This window comes from Lates calcarifer, linkage group LG6 (genome assembly GCF_001640805.2).
Source record: "Lates calcarifer isolate ASB-BC8 linkage group LG6, TLL_Latcal_v3, whole genome shotgun sequence".
NCBI classification, from domain to species: domain Eukaryota; kingdom Metazoa; phylum Chordata; class Actinopteri; family Centropomidae; genus Lates; species Lates calcarifer.
Window position 1 is genome coordinate 21,769,345 of NC_066838.1, and position 18,470 is coordinate 21,787,814.

Sequence of the window (18,470 nt, forward strand, 5' to 3'; positions counted from 1 at the left end):
AATCCCTTAAAAATCAAATGAATCAACTAGGAATACCTTAATATGTTACCATCCATTGATTCATCTAACAATTTTCTTCAAGTATGCTGTGAACCCCCGAATTTACACCTGTATTTTTTATAAATGAGGCCTCTTAAGGTTCAAATTGAGTGTTTTCTGCCCCTTAAAACTCCTTAGACTTAAACCCCTTAAATTATATTTATTAACCAGCCCCTGATTTGAAGAGTCACGTCCTCCCAGCTCATATTAAAGTCCTGCGTGCCCCCTTTTTTAATGTCACATAATTGAATCTGTGTTGAAAATAGCTGCTGGACTCAACATCTGCTCCTTGCCTTCTATTTCTAGTCTGCTGCTGGCTGAGCGCTGATTGGCTGACGGACCTGTCAATCACCGTGTCCTTGCCGCCTACTTCCGCCCAGCTTCTGAGGCAGTCCTCTGTTCGATTGTTTATGTCGCTAGCGCTTTAAATTTGACCTTAATTCACAGGTACATTTAATTGAATTGTGTTTAAATCTTCGTGTTTGTGCTGATGTTTGTCTGTCGGTGTCTGTGTCGGTAACGTTAGCTACTCTCTGCTGTCCAGTCTCCGGCTGACGTTTTAACTAAAAGCAGCAGCGATGCTAACGGCTAGTTAGCTAGTCAGGTAGCTAACTTAACAGCTCCGGGGGAACAGAGCTACTGACAGCTGTTATTGTTTTATTCACAGCATGTATTAGAAAATATTTGGCTTTGACGACCACAGCCAGTTGCCCTGCTCGGTGTAACGAGCTGTCCGTGTTGCAGGTTAGTGTGTTTGGCTGTCTGTGATGCTTGGAGAGAGAGGCTGGGCTGCAGGGACAGGCCGATGGTGGAAACATGGCTTCTGAGTAACGCTTAGTTACTTTCTCTGCTCAGTATGAACAGCGAGGAGGAGTTTTACGACGCTGAGACAGGTGAGCTGACAGAGGTCCCACGTAGATAAACACACTCGCTTCTTGTACTCAAAAATTTTTAATGAATGAAACGTGTGTTTGTTTTCCCCAGGGCTGGAGTCAGATGATTCCTGTGAGGTCAGTTTTAAAGATGCCCTGGTGTTTGACAGTAAGCAGGTGACCGATGGAAGCACCACACAGGAGAATGGAGTGTGGGAGCGCAGGTGAGGAATCGTACACAGGTCTGATATGCATGTATGCACAGCTGTATCTGGATCACTTAACGCATACAGCAAACAGACATTTCAAATGAGCTTTTCTCCAAATGTAGACGTGTTGTTGTGCTTGTAAAAACATACAACATCATTAAGTCATTAGGACTTGGCTGACTTGTTTGGCAGGTCAAGAACAGGACTGAGGACATGAAATTGATGCTGACTGATGCATTCAAAGCAGGAAAGGCTATAAAAAGATATCAAAGAGCTCCCAGCTTGAAGTTTCAGCTGTCTGAATGTCATAAAGAAACAGCAGAGAGTGGGAACTGTGGAAGCTTGACTTCAAGATCTGATAAATTGAGACGACTTTTAGATAAAACTGCATGGCTACTGGGCTTGAAAGGCAAAACAAAACCCACATATGACTACAATGAACCTGCAGGAAGGTTTAGCTGACGTAGGAGTGGTGGTGCACTGTTCCACTGTGCAATGTTGATGGACAACATGATTTACGTGGAGGAAAACGTACCTGCGGTCTAGTTACAAAAGTCAACATTTAAAATATGCAAAGTAATATCTGGACAAGCCTGTCATTTTACAAACAAATGCTGTAGACAGATGATGTTATAATTGAGCCCTTTGTCCACAACCTCCAAAGGTGTGTTTGGAGGAAAAAAAAGAGCAATATTTGCTTAAAAGAACAACTTGCCCCTTGTTAAGCGTGAGGGGGGAGGACACAGGACACATTGCATAGATAGAGAGGAGAATTGATAAATGTCAGCAAATTCTGGACACAAATGTCTTGCTGTCAGTGAGGAAAGTGCAAGAGGTTGACTTCTACCAAAGGACGATTAATCCATAGTGAACTACATCAAGAAACACAAGCTGAATCCTTCTGAACCGGCGTCACAGTCGCTCCTGACGCGAACATTGCTGAAAATCTCAGGGTAGATCTGAAACATGCTGCGTCTGCAAGAGTGCCTAAAAATACCTCAGAACTTGAAGTGATCTGTGAGGAAGAGTGAGCGAAAAGTCCTGAATAATAGAAAGACTCTAAGCTGGCTACAAAAAAGTGTTTTCAAGCTGTGATATCTGCCAAAAGAGGGCAGGGTGGGGGAGGATACCAAGCACCAACTAAAGTGTAGTGCCTGAACCTCACTATTTTTTAGGTTCATGAAATAAAAAGTAACAGTGCATTAATATTTGAAGCGAGGCTCGTTCTTAATGTCTGTTTGCTTCAGGTGATGTATTTTCTTTATCTACAACATATCTAATCTTGCTCAGGGGCGTCCAAACGTTTGCATACGACTGTGTGTATCTGTGCATACCTGTTACCACGTGACCACATTAGTCTTTGGTTCAGGGGTTTCGCCATGCAGGCACTCGCACGTGGAGGCAGAAGAGCCCAGAGCAACCACATTTTTTAAAAGGCGTTAGCCAGGAAGCACCTCCTCTGCCGAGCACGGTGGTGAAGCAACAGTCAGACATCAGTTTATATTATTGACTAACAGCTTTCAGCCGTTAAGAGCCAGCTGTTAACAGATATACTCTCAAAAGTTTTGTCTGATTTCTCAAGATCTTTTAAATCTTATTCGGTCCAAATGTGCACCAGGAAAACCCTGCCGGCTGAAATGATCTCCAGGAACAATTTTAGTGTGTGGAGCATACTGAAGAAATGTATTGGCATGGTGAGTACTCAAACAGTTTAATCTGATTTTCTTCATATCTGCTTTGCTACAAACAAGTTTTAGTCAGGTTCTGGTGTTGGTGACATGTATTTTTAAAAAATAATTGAATAACATTTCAGCTTTCACCTCACTGCTACAGGATTAGTTTTGACTGAGCTCTCTGCTGTTTTCTCAGATGTCTAGAATTAGTTTGGGGAAAATTAATTCTTTGCAGCCAACTGAAAGAACCAAAATAACTTGAATGAACATCTGATCTGATGCAGAAGTCGTGTTTTTGTTATTCTCACAGTTGAAAGGGAGTTAATTTCTGTTGCTTTGAGGTGAAATAATATGATGCATAATATGATGCATGAGTGAAGTATTTTCTACAACAGTGATGTTACTGCTTATTTTTCAGGTCTGTTTTTGACTTAAATCATTTTATCTTAAAAAATGTATTCAATCCTGTCATTGTGGTGTTACAGGAGCTGTCCAAAATAGCGATGCCGGTTGTGTTTAATGAGCCGCTGAGCTTTCTCCAGAGAATCTCAGAGTACATGGAACACACTCACCTTATCCACAAAGCCTGCAGTTTATCTGACTCCATAGACCGCATGCAGGTACAGATAACAAATAACTCTGCTGTTATGTATTTTGTAAATATGTTAATATAACTGTTAACTTTTATTTTTCAGACAGAAACAGATCTTATTAATTTAGTGTGGTAACTATTATTTTCTTCACCAGTTCATCTACCGTTTTTTTTTTTTTTTTGGTCGATTTATTGATTAATTGTTTGGTCCCTCAAATGTCACAGATTGGTGAAAATTATCTGAACCAACTTCCAAATGCTCCAAATCTGAGCATCAGTTTAAAAGCCAGTTTATTAAAACATAAAGAAAAATGCAAATCCTCACAAGCTACAAAGGAATGTTTTGCATTTTTGCTTAAAAAACTATTAACAATTAATTTCCTGTTGATCAATTAATCAACTAATTGTTGCAGTTCTGCTCTGACTCAGTTCATGTCTCTGTTACAGGTTGTTGCTGCGTTTGCTGTTTCAGCTGTAGCATCTCAATGGGAACGGACTGGAAAGCCATTTAATCCTTTACTGGGGGAAACGTATGAACTCATAAGGTATCAGAGAAGACTCTTGATAAAAGCCTGTGAAAGGTTGCACAGAACAGTTTTACCTTCGTGATTTACTCATTTATGAGTTTTCAAATGTTTACTTTAAGAGAGGACGAGGGATACAGACTGATCTCGGAGCAGGTGAGCCACCATCCCCCCATCAGTGCCTTCCATGCTCAGTCTCTGAAGCAGGAGTTCGAGTTTCATGGCTCCATCTACCCGAAACTCAAGTTCTGGGGCAAAAGTGTGGAAGCTGAGCCTAAAGGCACCATGACACTGGAGCTACTGAAGTGAGTATTTGTGTCAATTATATCTGTACATGTCTGCATGCTCATACTTCTTGTTGTTGTGTTTCTAACTGCATTTGGTTGTTAGTCGTCAATGTGCATGTGGGAATACTTTAAATGTTCTTGGCTTCCCCCAAAATTTAAATTTTTCTGATTGGTTTTTTTACATGAAAATGTGAAATTTCAAATGGCCACAACATCTATAAAGGCAAGTAGCCTTTAAAGGAATAGTTCAAGATTTTAGGAGATATACTTATTTGCTTTCCTGCCGAGATTTAGATGAGAAGATCAGTTTCACACTCAATCTGTCAGCGGGCGGTTAGCTTAGCTTAGCACAAAGACTGGAAACGGGGGAAACAACTAGCCTGGTAACATCTACCAGCACCAGTAATTAGCACATCATAGTTCAGTTGTTTATTCTGCACAAAAACTGAAATATAAAAATGTCAGCTAGCTTTAAAGGGGTAGGGGAATATTTTGGACACAACCAGACTAGCTATTATCCCTTGTTTCCACACATGGAAATGACACATCATTTCCCAAAGAGTGTAAAGGGTAAGAATGAGCATTTTTACTGTAGCAGCAACTTGGATGTAAACAAGGTTCAGTGGATTTTTTCCTCTTGAATTTTGTCTTTAGGTCTTTACATGATAGAAGTTATCAGTGATGATGAAAAATACATTAGTGTGTGCTGTTTGTTGATTGCTGATGCTGCTGTACAGCTCTCGCACTCAGCCACAGTAACAACAGAGGTAAACTCCCTGGGCAGTTAACATGGCCGACTGTGAACTCTCAGCTGAGAACAGTCTGTGGAGACAACCACAGCATTCATGCTCCTTTCCTCGTGAATATAAATACAGTCCTATCAGTAGTGACCTTGTGTGTCAAGCTTTATGTTCGTGTCCAGAATGTTGCTAACAAAGACACCGCAGTTCTTCATGTCACAAATAGTTGTAGCTGGATTGTACTCACCCTGCCGATCTGTAGAGGGTCCTGGCTGCTGAAGCTGAGTGTTGTTGTATAAAAGGCACTGATCTTCTCGTCTGTCAGCAAGAAAGAGAATAAGTGAATTTCTCAGGTAATGTTGAGGTGTTTGTTGAAGATGCTGTGATTTTCTTACAGGCATAAAGAAGCGTACACTTGGACAAATCCGATGTGTTGTGTGCATAACATCATCTTGGGGAAACTCTGGATCGAGCAGTATGGAACTGTGGAGATAGTCAACCACAGGTATGATTATAAGCACCTTATTGCAGGATTCAGACCTGTTTAGACCAGTGCTTATTGACTGACATATATTTTCCTGTCATCTGTTTCCTCAGCACGGGAGATAAGTGTGTGTTGAACTTCAAACCATGTGGGATGTTTGGGAAAGAGCTGCATAAAGTAGAAGGTCATATCCAAGATAAGAGGTGAGAGCGTAACCACAGCAGTTCTGTGAAGACGTTGCGATGAGTCATTTTCTCTGAACTGAACTTGATTTCTCTGCTGTTGAACCAGTAAGAAGAAGCGGCGAGTGATTTACGGGAAGTGGACGGAGTGCATGTACAGTGTGGACCCCAAGGTTTACGACGCGTACAAGAAGTCAGACAAGAAGACGGGAGGAGACTCAAAAAAGCTGAAGCAGGTGATTTGACTGAAGGCTGACCAACCGACCGACCTCTCACCCTCCACTGAGATGAAATGCTGCTTAGAGTCTGTTCTCACGTTTGTGTTTGACATGTTTTATCTGTCTTACAACGTGACGTGTTCTGTGAATTTTACTCATCACTTTTAAAATGTTTTTTCTCAAACGGTATCTTTTCCTTTCACAATAACATGCAGTGGCATTAGTAGAAGGTAAGGTAAAAGTGTATTTGATATCTGTAGTGTGCTGCTGCTGTTGTCTAGTTTGAGTTATGTTCAAAGTGCAGTGTATAATTAGATCATTGCCAGCACTAATCCATAATGTCTTGCAATGACATGCATTGTTGCTTGAGAGACGTGTTGAATTTGTGGCAACCGTAGTTCTGTGAATCACCTGTTTGCACATGTACTCTACGTACTGTACGCTGTAGCTAGTTGGTCCGGGTCTGATGATGTTATTTATCTGGATGTGTGTGTGTGTGTGTGTTTGTGTGTGTGTGTGTGTGTGTGTGTGTGTGTGTGTGTGTGTGTGTGTAGGAACACAGTTGTGAAGGTGAAGAGGCAGATGAGATGCCGGACGTACAGGAGACTGTGACTGTGATACCAGGAAGTGCCTTACTGTGGAGGATAACGCCGCGGCCTCCTCACTCAGCACAGGTCAGTATCTCACACACACACATGCACACAGTATATCTACACAAGGAGGACAGGACTAGGGCTAACCTCCCAGCCAGCAGAGCTGCCATCATCAGAAAAAAAAGCTGATAGTTTAGTCTGACAATGCTTGAAGGAGCTTTTCTTGCACATAATGTTGCGAGTTGTCAACCAGTCTCCTCTGCGACCTTTAAGCTCTGCATGTGTCATTTTCCGCACCATTAGCTTCCTTACAGCACATCCCAAAAGTAGCACAAATACATGTATTAAAAGATGATTATTCTCACCATAATCTCTGCTTTGTTTCCTCCTGTGCAGATGTACAACTTCACCAGCTTTGCCATGACATTAAACGAGCTGGAGCCCGGCATGGAGAGACTAATGGCACCGACAGACTGCCGGCTGAGGCCCGACATCAGAGCTATGGAAAACGCAGACATAGGTAAAACACCAACCTCACATAAATATTAAGATTTTGACTTTTATAAATGTTGAGAGAACCGAAAACTGTTCCTTCCACACACACACAACTGCTTTACCAAGACCCTAGCATGATTCCTGTCATGGTTTCTTCATGTATATTTTACAGAAACTGCGAGTTCAGAGAAGGAGCGGTTAGAGGAGAAACAAAGGGCGGCTCGCCGGGAACGCTCAAAGGATGAGGAGGAGTGGTCAACCAGGTGTGTGTGACTTTTCAAAGCTTATTCTCAAGCGCCTGCAACTGGATCCCCTCTCAAATATGCACCTTGTTAAATAGACCAGCTAACGAGTCTCCAATTCCTGGTATTCTGCCATTGTACATGTAATTTAGCAAAGTGTCCTAAAATAATAAGAAACAACTCACTTTCCCAGTTGAATGCGGACAGTGCTCCACAGATGATGATTCCTACAGAGCCTTGATCCTTTTTATTTAACCAGAAACATTGCTATGTATATATCAATACCAGCCTCCATTTACAAAAGCCAGTAATTTTACTGAGGAAAAACATAAGAGCTCCTAGAATACTGCGTCCTTGATCCGTTAGTTTAGTTGTGTTATTGTGTGGTACTTTTACTTATGTAAAGGATCTGAATACTCTACTACTGCTGAAAGTCACACAGTAACACAAACAAACAAATAAATTGAGGCAGCAGTAGTCCAGCAGCTCCTGTGTTCTGCTCGGTGAAATTACTGTTTTTATCAGTGGAGTCTGGTAGTGATATATAGCAATGTTAAATAAGGCCCTTTAACATGTTCCCAGGACTGCCCATTGCTCCTGTTGTGCAACATTTCCTTTAACCCTGTCATTAAGAACAGGTCTTGCTTGTTTTCTGTCTCCTCAGGTGGTTCCAGCTGGGAACAAACCCCCACACAGGAGGCGAGGACTGGCTGTACACAGGTGGATACTTTGACAGGAATTACACTGACTGTCCCAACATTTATTGACGCAGGAGGTGCTCAGTGTGAAGATCTCCTCTCTGATAGGATTTTCTTTTCTCTTTCTCTCAGCATCTAAAATTTGTGTCTTTTGTGACGTCCAGACGCTCACTGGTACCGTGTCTTTTGTTTGAATCAATGAAAAGCTGATATCAAATGTTATCAGTTTGTCAGATTATCTGCAAATGGCTGATAATCCACAGGAAAAGATGTAATATTAAGGACAATTTTAGAGTTTACTTACTGTAAATGTTGACATCAAACACCTTCATCTTTATATTCCCTAATCATGATTCTGATAATAATAGTCCACATGTTACTCACCTGTTACCAGTCACCTGTGTCATCTCTGCGGTGCTGCTGCAGGACTCAAAGCTCCGACTTCAGGTTTAGTTCAGGTATTCCACCGTAGACCTGTAGACACACCACACACTTCTGTCAAGTTGCATTCAGATATCAGGGGTTATTTAAACACATCTGCTACTTTTATATATAACCTGTTTGGATATTAGATGTCTATTTTAGTTAGCACTAACCATCCCTGAAACATCACAAGTGTGATAATTTTCTGTGAATAGAGACATACAGTAGAAATGAAAGCTGCTTATAACCATGTTTACAGGCCACAGTAAACAAATATTGTTGGTACATTATATTGTTGTCCGCTGTAACATAGATAATGTGTATAATAACTGGTGCATGCATGGTCACCAAGATGATTATTTACACAAGTTAAAGCCATAAAAACTTTTTCTGCACTGATTATAAAACTAAATGCATTCACATAAAAAAACAAACATAAAAATGTTAAAACAGGGGTTTTCAAAGTCTGACACTTTTTAAATTGTTGGTCTTTTTGTCAGGCTTTCAACACAGTCACTACATGTAAATGAATGGATAGAGGACACACTGAGCTTCATTTCTGCTAAAAATATTACTAGTGCAACATGAAAAAATTCACATTAATGGGCTTTTTTACTCCTATTATTATTCTTTGTCTTACTTTGATTTGGGGGCATAATCATCATTTTGGGCATTACAGCTCCAATAATTGGGGGCTATGGGAGCTGTAAACAGGAAGTATAATGTTGCCATGGATACAGTTTAGTTAGTCACTGCTAGGCTACCACTTTAGGTTTTTTAAAACTATATTTGTTAACATTTGGCAAATTAACTAAATGTAGGCCAAATTAGATATTAGCAGGTCCTTTTTGCAATTTACCCATGGATGTACAGACACCTATCACTGGATTACTTTCATCCTGAAGAAAACTTTAAAAAATGACGATTCTAAGGCAAGTTCTGGGGCTGTAATGAGGGTGTTAATTCTGTTATTTAAATTTCAATTTTGCCTCACACTTTGAAAACCTCTGGCTTAAGGAGAAAGCTGTGTCATATTGACTCCTGATTATAGCCGTTGTCTCCACACGTGGACAAATGAACTCTGACTGTATCCAGTCTGAGCTCCTGAGTCATTTTTCAGCAAATCAAAAGCCGTGTTTTTGGACACAGGCAGGACACTGTAGGCATTGTGAACCTATGCAAACTGATCCATCCAGTCTGCCCTCCTGAAATGTGAATACTAAAAATAAAACACTTAATTCTGGTTTAGCTAGTCGCCAACGTGTGCTTCAGACACTACAGAGGCAGCAGTTAACGAATGTTGTGTGCTGATGATATGATGCTTACATACATGTGTACAGCAATGTAGAGATTTATGTTTTTGAGCACTAAGCTTGCATTAAACTGCACATTTGACCGCTCACAGTCCTATGCACATATTGTATAGTGAAATATCCAACATCGTGCCCCCCCCACTCCCCATCTGAATTCAAAGCACTTTGTCACGCCTGCTGACGCTCAGAGGTGCAGGTTCAGTCTGATGGTTCTTCGGATCTCATACTCTTTACCCTCCTGTCTTTCTGTCTAGCATCCATTTGAAAATGTTTACATTGTATGTTCGTTGATCTCTGTTTCCCTCCTCTTCATACTGTTATCCAAACATAACCATATGCATTCAAGGCATATTTAAGAAATAAATTATGGACTATTGAAATTACCAGCCATGTCTTTGTTTTAATCATTTCACACTTATCGGTTTAAACAGAATTTTATGACACCGTGTTTCTTTATACCAGTGTTTCCTAACAAAGAAGAAATATGTTTCTCCTGCACAATGTAATGTATATATATTTTTCTGATTTTATTTAGGCATCTCAAATTATTCAAAAGAAACAATCTGAGAAGGACAAACTTCTCTTTAACAAATTGACATAAAGCAACGTGTGACAAGTGAACTGTAATTAATGATTAACTCGATCAAAAGAAAAATAATAAGCAACTTCTCTAAACTGAATATTTAGGGATTTTTGGACTTTTAATGAAACAAGAACAAGACATATGAAGATGGGATCTGCAACTCTGATGTTGTGAGGGACATTTTTTAACATTTTTTCTTGATTTTTCTTAATCGAAATGATAAAAGCTTGTAAGCATAAGGCTGGAGTTATTCTATATTTTTCTTGTTAACAAATAACAGGTCCAAAGCCATCTATGTGTTAACCTATCTTTATATTCTGACAACAAAACTGAATTTAATTTTTAAACAGAATAATTTCCTAAAACAGATGAACACTGTAGTGATTAGCAAACCTTAGTAAGGTAAGAGTAAAGAGTGGATTTGCCGTTGACTATTTTTAGCAGCAGATTTGGTGCGATGTGGCAGCACGACGGTGTATGGATGGATATTTGAGTAATGGGTGGAGAGTGTAAAAAACTTACTCTTACAAGGCCGGAGGCAGCCAAAGATGTGGTGCTGGAAAATTGACGAGAAGAGTGCGGACTGAAACAGTCAGATCTGAAGTCCTCCTGGGAGACCTGCAAGGCAACACACTTCATGCTTTTAGAATCCTCTTTTATTTATTTAACGTGAGATCAGCTGACTTAAACCAAAGATTTATCGATTCCCGGACCAGAAGACAGACTTAATAACTTTACGAAACAACCTTCAAGTGTCTGGAAAAATAATGGTTTAGCTAAATCATTAGTAACAGTTGTGTCCAAAATCACCTCTAAAAAAACTTACTTCTTACTGGATGGATTTTGCTTAAATATATTATTATTAAAAATCGATTTGCTACTTTTATCCTTTATTTTTACAATTACCTTTTACCGTTTAATGCAATATTTTATTGGTTGTCTTTGGTTTTTAACTTATTTTATATTTATTTATTCTGTCTTCTTTGTGAAGCACGATGAAATTGTTGTTTTGAATGATGCTATATAAATAATAAAAAAAATCATTACACCCCTGGATCTGTCAGTTTTAGGTTGGTTATTCAACCTCACCACAGTCTTCAGCCCTTGAGGAACTACTTAACATTAGTGACGGTTGTAGGCTGTACCCTTACCTAAGTTAGTTTCCTCAGCTACAAGTGAGTGGATAACGTTGTACCTTGTAAAACTCTTTGTTGTCAACCAACGTTACTTTTACAGCGGCATAAACTCCAACACTGCAACGAAAAAACAAACAAACCAGAAATAATTTTGCCATTACAGCGTTGCCTAAGAAATAGTTAGCTATAGCATAAACATAGCCACATGAGTTGCTTTACCTTTGAGTGGTCACTGCTCACACACGGCCACAGATGAAGCTCGGAAGCCATTTATCTGCGACGTTTTATTTAGCGTCGTGACGCTAACCATTAGCATTTTCGAGAGCCTGCGGTTTTCCCGCACGTGTAGAGAATCACTTCCTGTCGCCAGCCGTATTTCCCTGACGTCAGATGCAAACCGTTAACTTCTGACCAATCACAAATAAGAAGTGCCGCCCAACCGTTTCCATAATCTGAAGTATTTTCCAAAATGTCGTCGTGTTTGAAAACAGACAATGCTGCCGATTTTTTTTTTCCAGTCTGGTTGACATGCTCCAATGTAATAGATGTAGAGTGTCTCATAATCCATGCTTCATTTAAATTTTTACACCTGTTTTTCAAAACTATAAATACATTTTTAAAAAGGATTAAAATTATTATCCATTTATTATTTAATTATTTCAAGATCTCTTTCCATGAACGTCTATCTCATCCATATCTATATAAAAAAGCACTGCACATACAGGTTTAACACAATAAACAGGCGCTGTTGTGTCATCTCTACCGAACATGCGCAGGGATTTAAAGCCCTCGTTATTGACACACAGTTCGACCAATCACAGTGAAGCACCGGCGCAAGTCAACCAACCACGGATCATCTTTAGTGAGTTTGACCGTCCTGCGGCTGAACGGTATTTCAGAGAGAAATGTAAGTACAAACATCATATTTTTCATATATTTGGGGTTCGTTGCATAGAAAAATGGTGCATGACCAGTCCCTGTGTCTGAATTATAAATTTTAAATTTAGTCGTAACCACAATGAGCTGTAAACAGGCTGCTGGCTACAGGATGCAGAGTCATCTGCGGTGCGTCTGTGGATATGGTCAGCTCCAGTAGCTGTCTTATTATGGGGGCACTGGGATGAGCCTTGTTCCAGTAATATTTTCCATATTAAAATAGGCCTCTGGGTCATATTTTCAGTTAATTTCAGTCTAGGAAAGCCCTCTTAATTTTAAAGGACTGTAACAAAATAATAGATATATATTAAATAAGCTTGTGTAGAATGATTTTGCAAATAGGAGTTGTCATTTGTGATTCACATAAATCAGTCTACTGGATGAATATGTCCTTAAATAGAGAGGAGTGACACAGCAGTAAAAACAGTCAAAAACCTGGGACCAGAGCTGCTCTCATTTCTCCCCCATCATCTTACAAACAACCTGTGTTTCATTCAGTCTCTAATTTTTTAAGGTCATAATGGTTTAAGGTCTTCTAGGATCCACTATGGGTGCAGACAACTGGAAAGAGACACAAAACAACGACATAAAAGATGCAAAATTACTACAAAGACATGAAAACACACAGCTGTTGACATTACAAAGTCATTTTTGTGTGTTTGGGACATCATGAACTGCAAAATGACTATAAATGTAATTTTTTTGTCTGTCAGTGCAGGTATCTTCCTCTTATGGGAGGTTGTCCTATGTCAGTGGCTCCTAAACTGGGAGTTTGGGTCCCTTTTCAGTAAAATATTGTGTAGTTTTATCAACTAATATTAAAAGGTCAAGGGTAGAAAGATTTGGGAATCTCATTCATATTTAATGCTTCCCTTTTATGCTTTGTAGACATACTAATAAAGATGTTATAACAGATAGAGATGATTGTTTTCTAAAATGGCTTCATGTTTTAATGTTAATGATGTTTCATGTAAAGATTAGTAGAATTATGTGTTTGTATTTTGTATATTAAGGTCAGTAAAGTAACAGACGGGGGCTTCTTCCTCCTCTCTGTCCCTGCAGCAGCGCATCCTCTTCATCATGGCCTCTGGAGCTTTGTTTCCCAGCATGGTGTCTGGGTCCCGCGGCTCCTCCAGCAAGTACCTGGTGGAGTTTCGGGCCGGTAAGATGACCATGAAGGGCAGCACGGTGACCCCCGACAAGCGTAAAGGTCAGGTCTACATCCAGCAGACCGACGACTCCCTCATCCACTTCTGCTGGAAGGATCGGACGACCGGGAATGTGGATGACGTAGGTGACACTGACTGCGTGTAATACAGGCTTTTCTGGGTCTAACTTCAATGATATCAACTAGTTTCATCTCCTTAATTTAGGATCTAATCATCTTCCCTGACGATTGCGAGTTCAAACGGGTGAACCAGTGCACCACTGGACGAGTTTATGTGTTGAAGTTCAAAGCTGGATCCAAAAGACTCTTCTTCTGGATGCAGGTCTGTAGCTGGACATGTTCTTCATAACAATGTAGATGGGCACTGTAGTTTGAGTCAATCCTCACTAAAAGCTCACTAAAGCACCAAATGTGTATTAATCCACAGCTGAAAATAGTCCCTAACAAATTCAGTTCAAGTAGTATTTGGTAAAAACTACAGAGCCCAGCTGCTCAGGGAAATAATTTTGTATATTCAAGATTAAATCTATGTATCTGTGACCTGCTTTTACACATTGTTGGTTTTAGTGTTTTCATTTGTCATCTTAGTCATGTTAGTTTGTTGACAATAAACAGTGTACAAACACACATGCTGATGTTTGTGTGTAGCTGCTGAGTCCAAAACAGCCACTGTTTGCTCAAAATGTGATATTTTTTTCTTATGTAGTAAAATAGAAATTTTAAATGGAGGATTTACAGTGTTGAAAAAACCACCAGCCCACTTGAGTATGTAATCAACTCTTTTCATTTTAAATTAGCATGGAAATGATCACTGCAAAATGAATTTGAACAGTAATATATCAGTGCTTGGGTAGTACCTCACTCAGGTTTCTCTGATCTCAGGAGCCAAAGACCGACAAGGATGAGGAGTATTGCCGCAAAGTGAACGAGTATCTGAACAACCCGCCCATGCCCGGTGCTCTTGGCAGCGGCAGCAGTGGAGGACATGACCTGTCTGCTCTGGGAGGTGCTTCAACAGAACAGAAATATGGTCAAAGAAAAACATCAGAAAACTGAATTTCACCCTTAATGCTGTTCTCTTCTGTTTCCATGTAAAGGCTGAGGGTGGTTTGCAAAGCCTTCTGGGTAACATGAGCCACAACCAGCTCATGCAGCTCATTGGACCAACTGGACTGGGCGGGATCGGTACGTACCTTCTTGAATGAGTCCTCAAGCTGCAGAGACGGTGTGAAAACATGATATATTCTGCTCTCTTGCTCTCTGATGACCAGGTGGCCTCGGGGCGCTGGCCGGTCCAGGCTTAGCCAACCTCCTGGGCAGCAGCAGCAGCAGCGTTCCTGCAGCCAGCAACTCCTCAACAAGGTATCTTATGCATAAGTCAGTTAAATATCAAAAAGAAACAAGTTAAATATTCAATACAGCACTTTCTGTTCAAACACAGATCATATTTTTGAGCCCATATTTGAATTTTTGTGGCATATTGTTCTCATCACTGCTGGTAAATCGTCAAACAGAGAGGACAAGATGTTGCCAAGAAATATTTGAGGAGCAGCTGTGACAGGCAGAAGATGGGCGAGCATAAACAGTATCAGCTGTTTTAAACATGAACAGTAAAAGTTTTAGTGTCAGTGCAGCAATAAAAAACAGAAAAGAGCAGTTTAACAAAACAAATACTGAGCACAGACGCCGCTCATGGTTAATTTTCTGGAGCTTTTCGCTGAGAGCTTCATGAATCAGAATAAGTAAGTTTACACAGAGGAGGAATTTGTTGTGGTATATTGGTGCCAATAAACTAAGAGAGATAAGAAAGTAAAAGTAAAAAGTAAGCAGTGATACAAGGAACATAAATATGAAGTGCAACATAATAAATTAGATTATAAATATTGACAATAATAGCATGTAAAGTATATAAAGAATATTTACTGACTGTTACTGTGACTGTGGACCTGGTGACACAGATTTACTTGTGAAACCAAATACCAGTTTCCTTACACACATTTACATCTAGGGCTGCAGCCAATTATTATTTACACAATTGATAAGTCTACTGATTATTTTCCTCAACTGATTATTTAAGACTAAGGTGATTGATCTTTAGTCCAAACATCACAGATGCTTAGTTTACTGTCACATAATACAAAGGAAAGCAGCAGAGTGCAGTAACTGCAGAGTATTTAATTTAACCTTTGTAGGGCAGTGTTATCAAAACAAGTCAACCATTAATTGTGTGTGTATTGTATTACTTCTGGTTAGATCAGAATATAACTATACACAAAAGGCGACTAGAAGAACTTGTTCTCTGGTTTTGTATATCAGCATTGTTCTCTACACTCTTCCCTCTTTGGTGTTGTTGATTTTACAAATAAAGGAAGTAAGTGAAGCAGAAGTAGATTTAGTTCCTCATAAATTAAAGATAAAAATCACAGATTGATGTTTTATCCTCAGTATCTCTCTCCCTCCTCTCAGTCCGTCCACAGCCGTCACCCCCACCTCTACCTCTGCCGCCAGTCGGCTCGGTTCCTCCCAGGTGCCCACCACTCCCATCACCCCCTCCACCACCTCGGTGGCCTCCCCCACAGCCACCACCCCCTCCACCCCCGCCGTGTCCTCTCTGGCGGCGGGGGCGGCCAACCCCACGCAGCCCATCCAGCTGAGAGACCTGCAGAGCATCCTGGCCACCATGAACGTGCCTGCCAGCGGCCAGGGAGGTGAGAAACTGTAGCTTCAGGCCGAGTGAAAACAAAACTTCAACCACCACCAAAGGGAAAATAGATAATTAACCCTAATTAGAGTCATTTCAACTGATTATGCAGCAAATAATTAGCAACGTGAACAGTGTAATACTCTGTAATTTTAACATAATAAATTCAGTTTGTTGCAGAAGCAGGAACCCCCGAAAACACAGCAATCTGTTGCTGTTCAGATTTCATTTTACTTTTATTTAATTTATCGCACCACGTGACTCTGCATCCGTCCTCACTGATGATATTTATCACCATCAACCTGAGATACACACTCACATGTAAAACTTGAGAGTGTTGAGAGAGAGAAATGAATAAAATTAGATGAAGCGTAATGAAAGAAATTACTAGAATCTGTTATTATGTTAACAGTGAATCACATGACTATTCGTATGTGAAAGGGGATTCATTTACAGAGTTATCATCTGATTCTGCAGCTCACTTGTTGTTATTTGTGGTGCCAGCTTCTCAAATTTGCTAGTTTTCTGTGATAAAAGGTAGCACATTATAATCCATATGTGTGAATTCATAAAACTATGTTGTTTAAAGACCAGTGTCTTGAAAGCCAAGCCTGAAATAGAAACAGAAAGCAGTGGTGAGAAAATGTGTCGGCTGTTTTCATTTGGACTAACCAGTTTTCCGTGGTGTGTGTGTGTGTGTGTGTGTGTGTGTGTGTGTGTGTGTTACCTGTAGTGGACCTTGCCAGCGTCCTGACGCCTGAGATCATGGCTCCCATCCTGGCCAACCCTGAGGTGCAGCAGAGGTTGATGCCCTATCTGCCGTCTGGAGAGTCCCTGCCTCAGAGCTCAGAGGAGCTCCACAACACGCTCAGCTCGCCTCAGTTTCAGCAGGTAAAGTGTTCGCCTTCTTCTTTTGTTTGTAACAAATAAAAACAAGGAGGAAACCGGTGACTTGGACACCAGTTTGTGTTTGAATTTGATGGGAAAGTTTTGTTCTGTTTCTTGTTTTTTTACAATATGGATAATGTTTTTGGTTTCTAAGTGTTACTATCAAATTATCTTTGCATTTATTGCTTGTAGCAGTTTCAGTCTGTACATCTGATAAAACCACTCTTGGTTTCCTCCTCGGAGCAGAACTCTGGTCCTTGTGAGGCCGTCTTTTGTTGGTAACATTCTCTGTATTTATCGTGTCTCTTCAGGCAATGAGCATGTTCAGCAGCGCTCTGGCGTCCGGGCAGTTAGGGCCTCTAATGAACCAGTTTGGTTTGCCTGCAGAGGCTGTCGATGCAGCCAACAAAGGAGGTCAGTGTTTCACCCACATCAAACACAGACACTGTATCTCTGTGTTTCACTGCTAAAACATTCAGTCTTTTTTTATATTTACGAAAGAGATTACAAAGCACTGAGAAAGCTGAAATGTTAACAGTGACATTACTTTTAATCAGAGGTGAAATGTTACTAAGTACAATTTACTTGAGTATTTCTACACTAAGATACTTAATACTTCAACACAGGATATCATTTTTACTCCACAATATTTATTTGACAGTTTTAGTTACTTTAGATTAAGATTTTACACAGAAACATTTGATTTTATAAAATTTAAATCCTTACATATAGAAGTGTTTTGCTTCTTGCTCAGTATCGTGGATGATACTGAGCCAGTTCATATATCACGGGGAGTTCACCTCAACTGAGAGACCAACTTAGCTTGTTATAACATCAAACATCTCATGTCATGACAAGATCAGTTTTATATTGATACATTTGTATGTTGTAATTACGTGATAATATCTTGTTATAACAAACTTTTCACAATATAACTGAAGCGGCGTTTATTTTTCTGGCATAGCAGCAGTAAGTTGTCAAACTTACACACTAATGCAGTAATAATTATTGATAATAATAATAATTAGTAATACTTGAAAACTATTGTTATTTTCAGCCCTAATTTCTGGACGTTTTTGTCTTTGCAGATGTGGAGGCCTTTGCCAAAGCCATGGAGACGGAGACAAAGTCGGACCAGGACGGAGACTCCAAAGACAAGAAAGACGACGATGAAGACATGAGTTTGGACTAAGAACTCCCAGCGTTATTATTTAATGTATTTATTTAGCTGCTTCTGCTGTTTTTGTTACTGTTAACACATTAAGGATAAGGACTGTGGTTAATATAGTAGAAACTGTGACTAAAGACTCCCTCTGAGCTGATCGTGCTGTGTTCATCCTGCGACAGTGTGTTGATTTAATATATACTGATTTAACTGAATGAACATGTATTCTTCCTGCATGTCAGCTAGAAGCCCATCCTGTCCTAACACAAGGAAACAGTAAAGTGTTGAGAAAACACGCTCATCTGTTGT

The 18,470-nt window shown here is 40.0% G+C and overlaps 2 protein-coding genes and 1 long non-coding RNA gene across 5 annotated transcripts; 2 read left to right on the plus strand and 1 right to left on the minus strand.

The window, feature by feature from the left end:
• The first annotated feature begins 364 nt into the window (after positions 1-364).
• On the plus strand, positions 365-9,967 carry LOC108890493 (oxysterol-binding protein-related protein 2). 2 transcript variants are annotated; one of them, XM_018687363.2, is made up of 14 exons: positions 365-486; positions 784-932; positions 1,024-1,135; positions 2,739-2,814; positions 3,279-3,413; positions 3,833-3,930; positions 4,032-4,214; positions 5,334-5,441; positions 5,534-5,623; positions 5,712-5,838; positions 6,375-6,494; positions 6,810-6,933; positions 7,081-7,171; positions 7,815-9,967. In XM_018687363.2, the coding sequence occupies exons 2-14, from the start codon at positions 896-898 to the stop codon at positions 7,915-7,917; spliced, it is 1,404 nt and encodes a 467-aa protein (XP_018542879.1). In that variant the 5' UTR covers positions 365-486; positions 784-895; the 3' UTR covers positions 7,918-9,967. The 2 variants fall into 2 exon arrangements, with proteins under 2 accessions (XP_018542879.1, XP_050927330.1); XM_051071373.1 differs by having other exon boundaries at positions 401-486; positions 895-932.
• Positions 9,968-10,643: 676 nt separating this feature from the next.
• On the minus strand, positions 10,644-11,973 carry LOC108890496 (uncharacterized). The gene is made up of 3 exons (XR_001962167.2): positions 11,523-11,973; positions 11,319-11,420; positions 10,644-10,785 (listed from the first exon to the last, which is right to left on the minus strand). It is a non-coding gene; the product is annotated as an uncharacterized LOC108890496 (long non-coding RNA).
• A 130-nt stretch (positions 11,974-12,103) lies between these two features.
• Positions 12,104-18,462, plus strand: LOC108890495 (proteasomal ubiquitin receptor ADRM1). Of its 2 annotated transcripts, none has more exons than XM_018687364.2 (10): positions 12,104-12,210; positions 13,302-13,529; positions 13,613-13,729; positions 14,290-14,414; positions 14,507-14,592; positions 14,679-14,769; positions 15,874-16,115; positions 16,842-16,999; positions 17,308-17,410; positions 18,085-18,462. In XM_018687364.2, exons 2-10 carry the CDS (start codon positions 13,320-13,322, stop codon positions 18,186-18,188), a joined length of 1,236 nt encoding a protein of 411 aa, XP_018542880.1. In that variant the 5' UTR covers positions 12,104-12,210; positions 13,302-13,319; the 3' UTR covers positions 18,189-18,462. The 2 variants fall into 2 exon arrangements, with proteins under 2 accessions (XP_018542880.1, XP_018542881.1); XM_018687365.2 differs by having other exon boundaries at positions 12,132-12,210; positions 13,305-13,529.
• Positions 18,463-18,470: the final 8 nt, after the last annotated feature.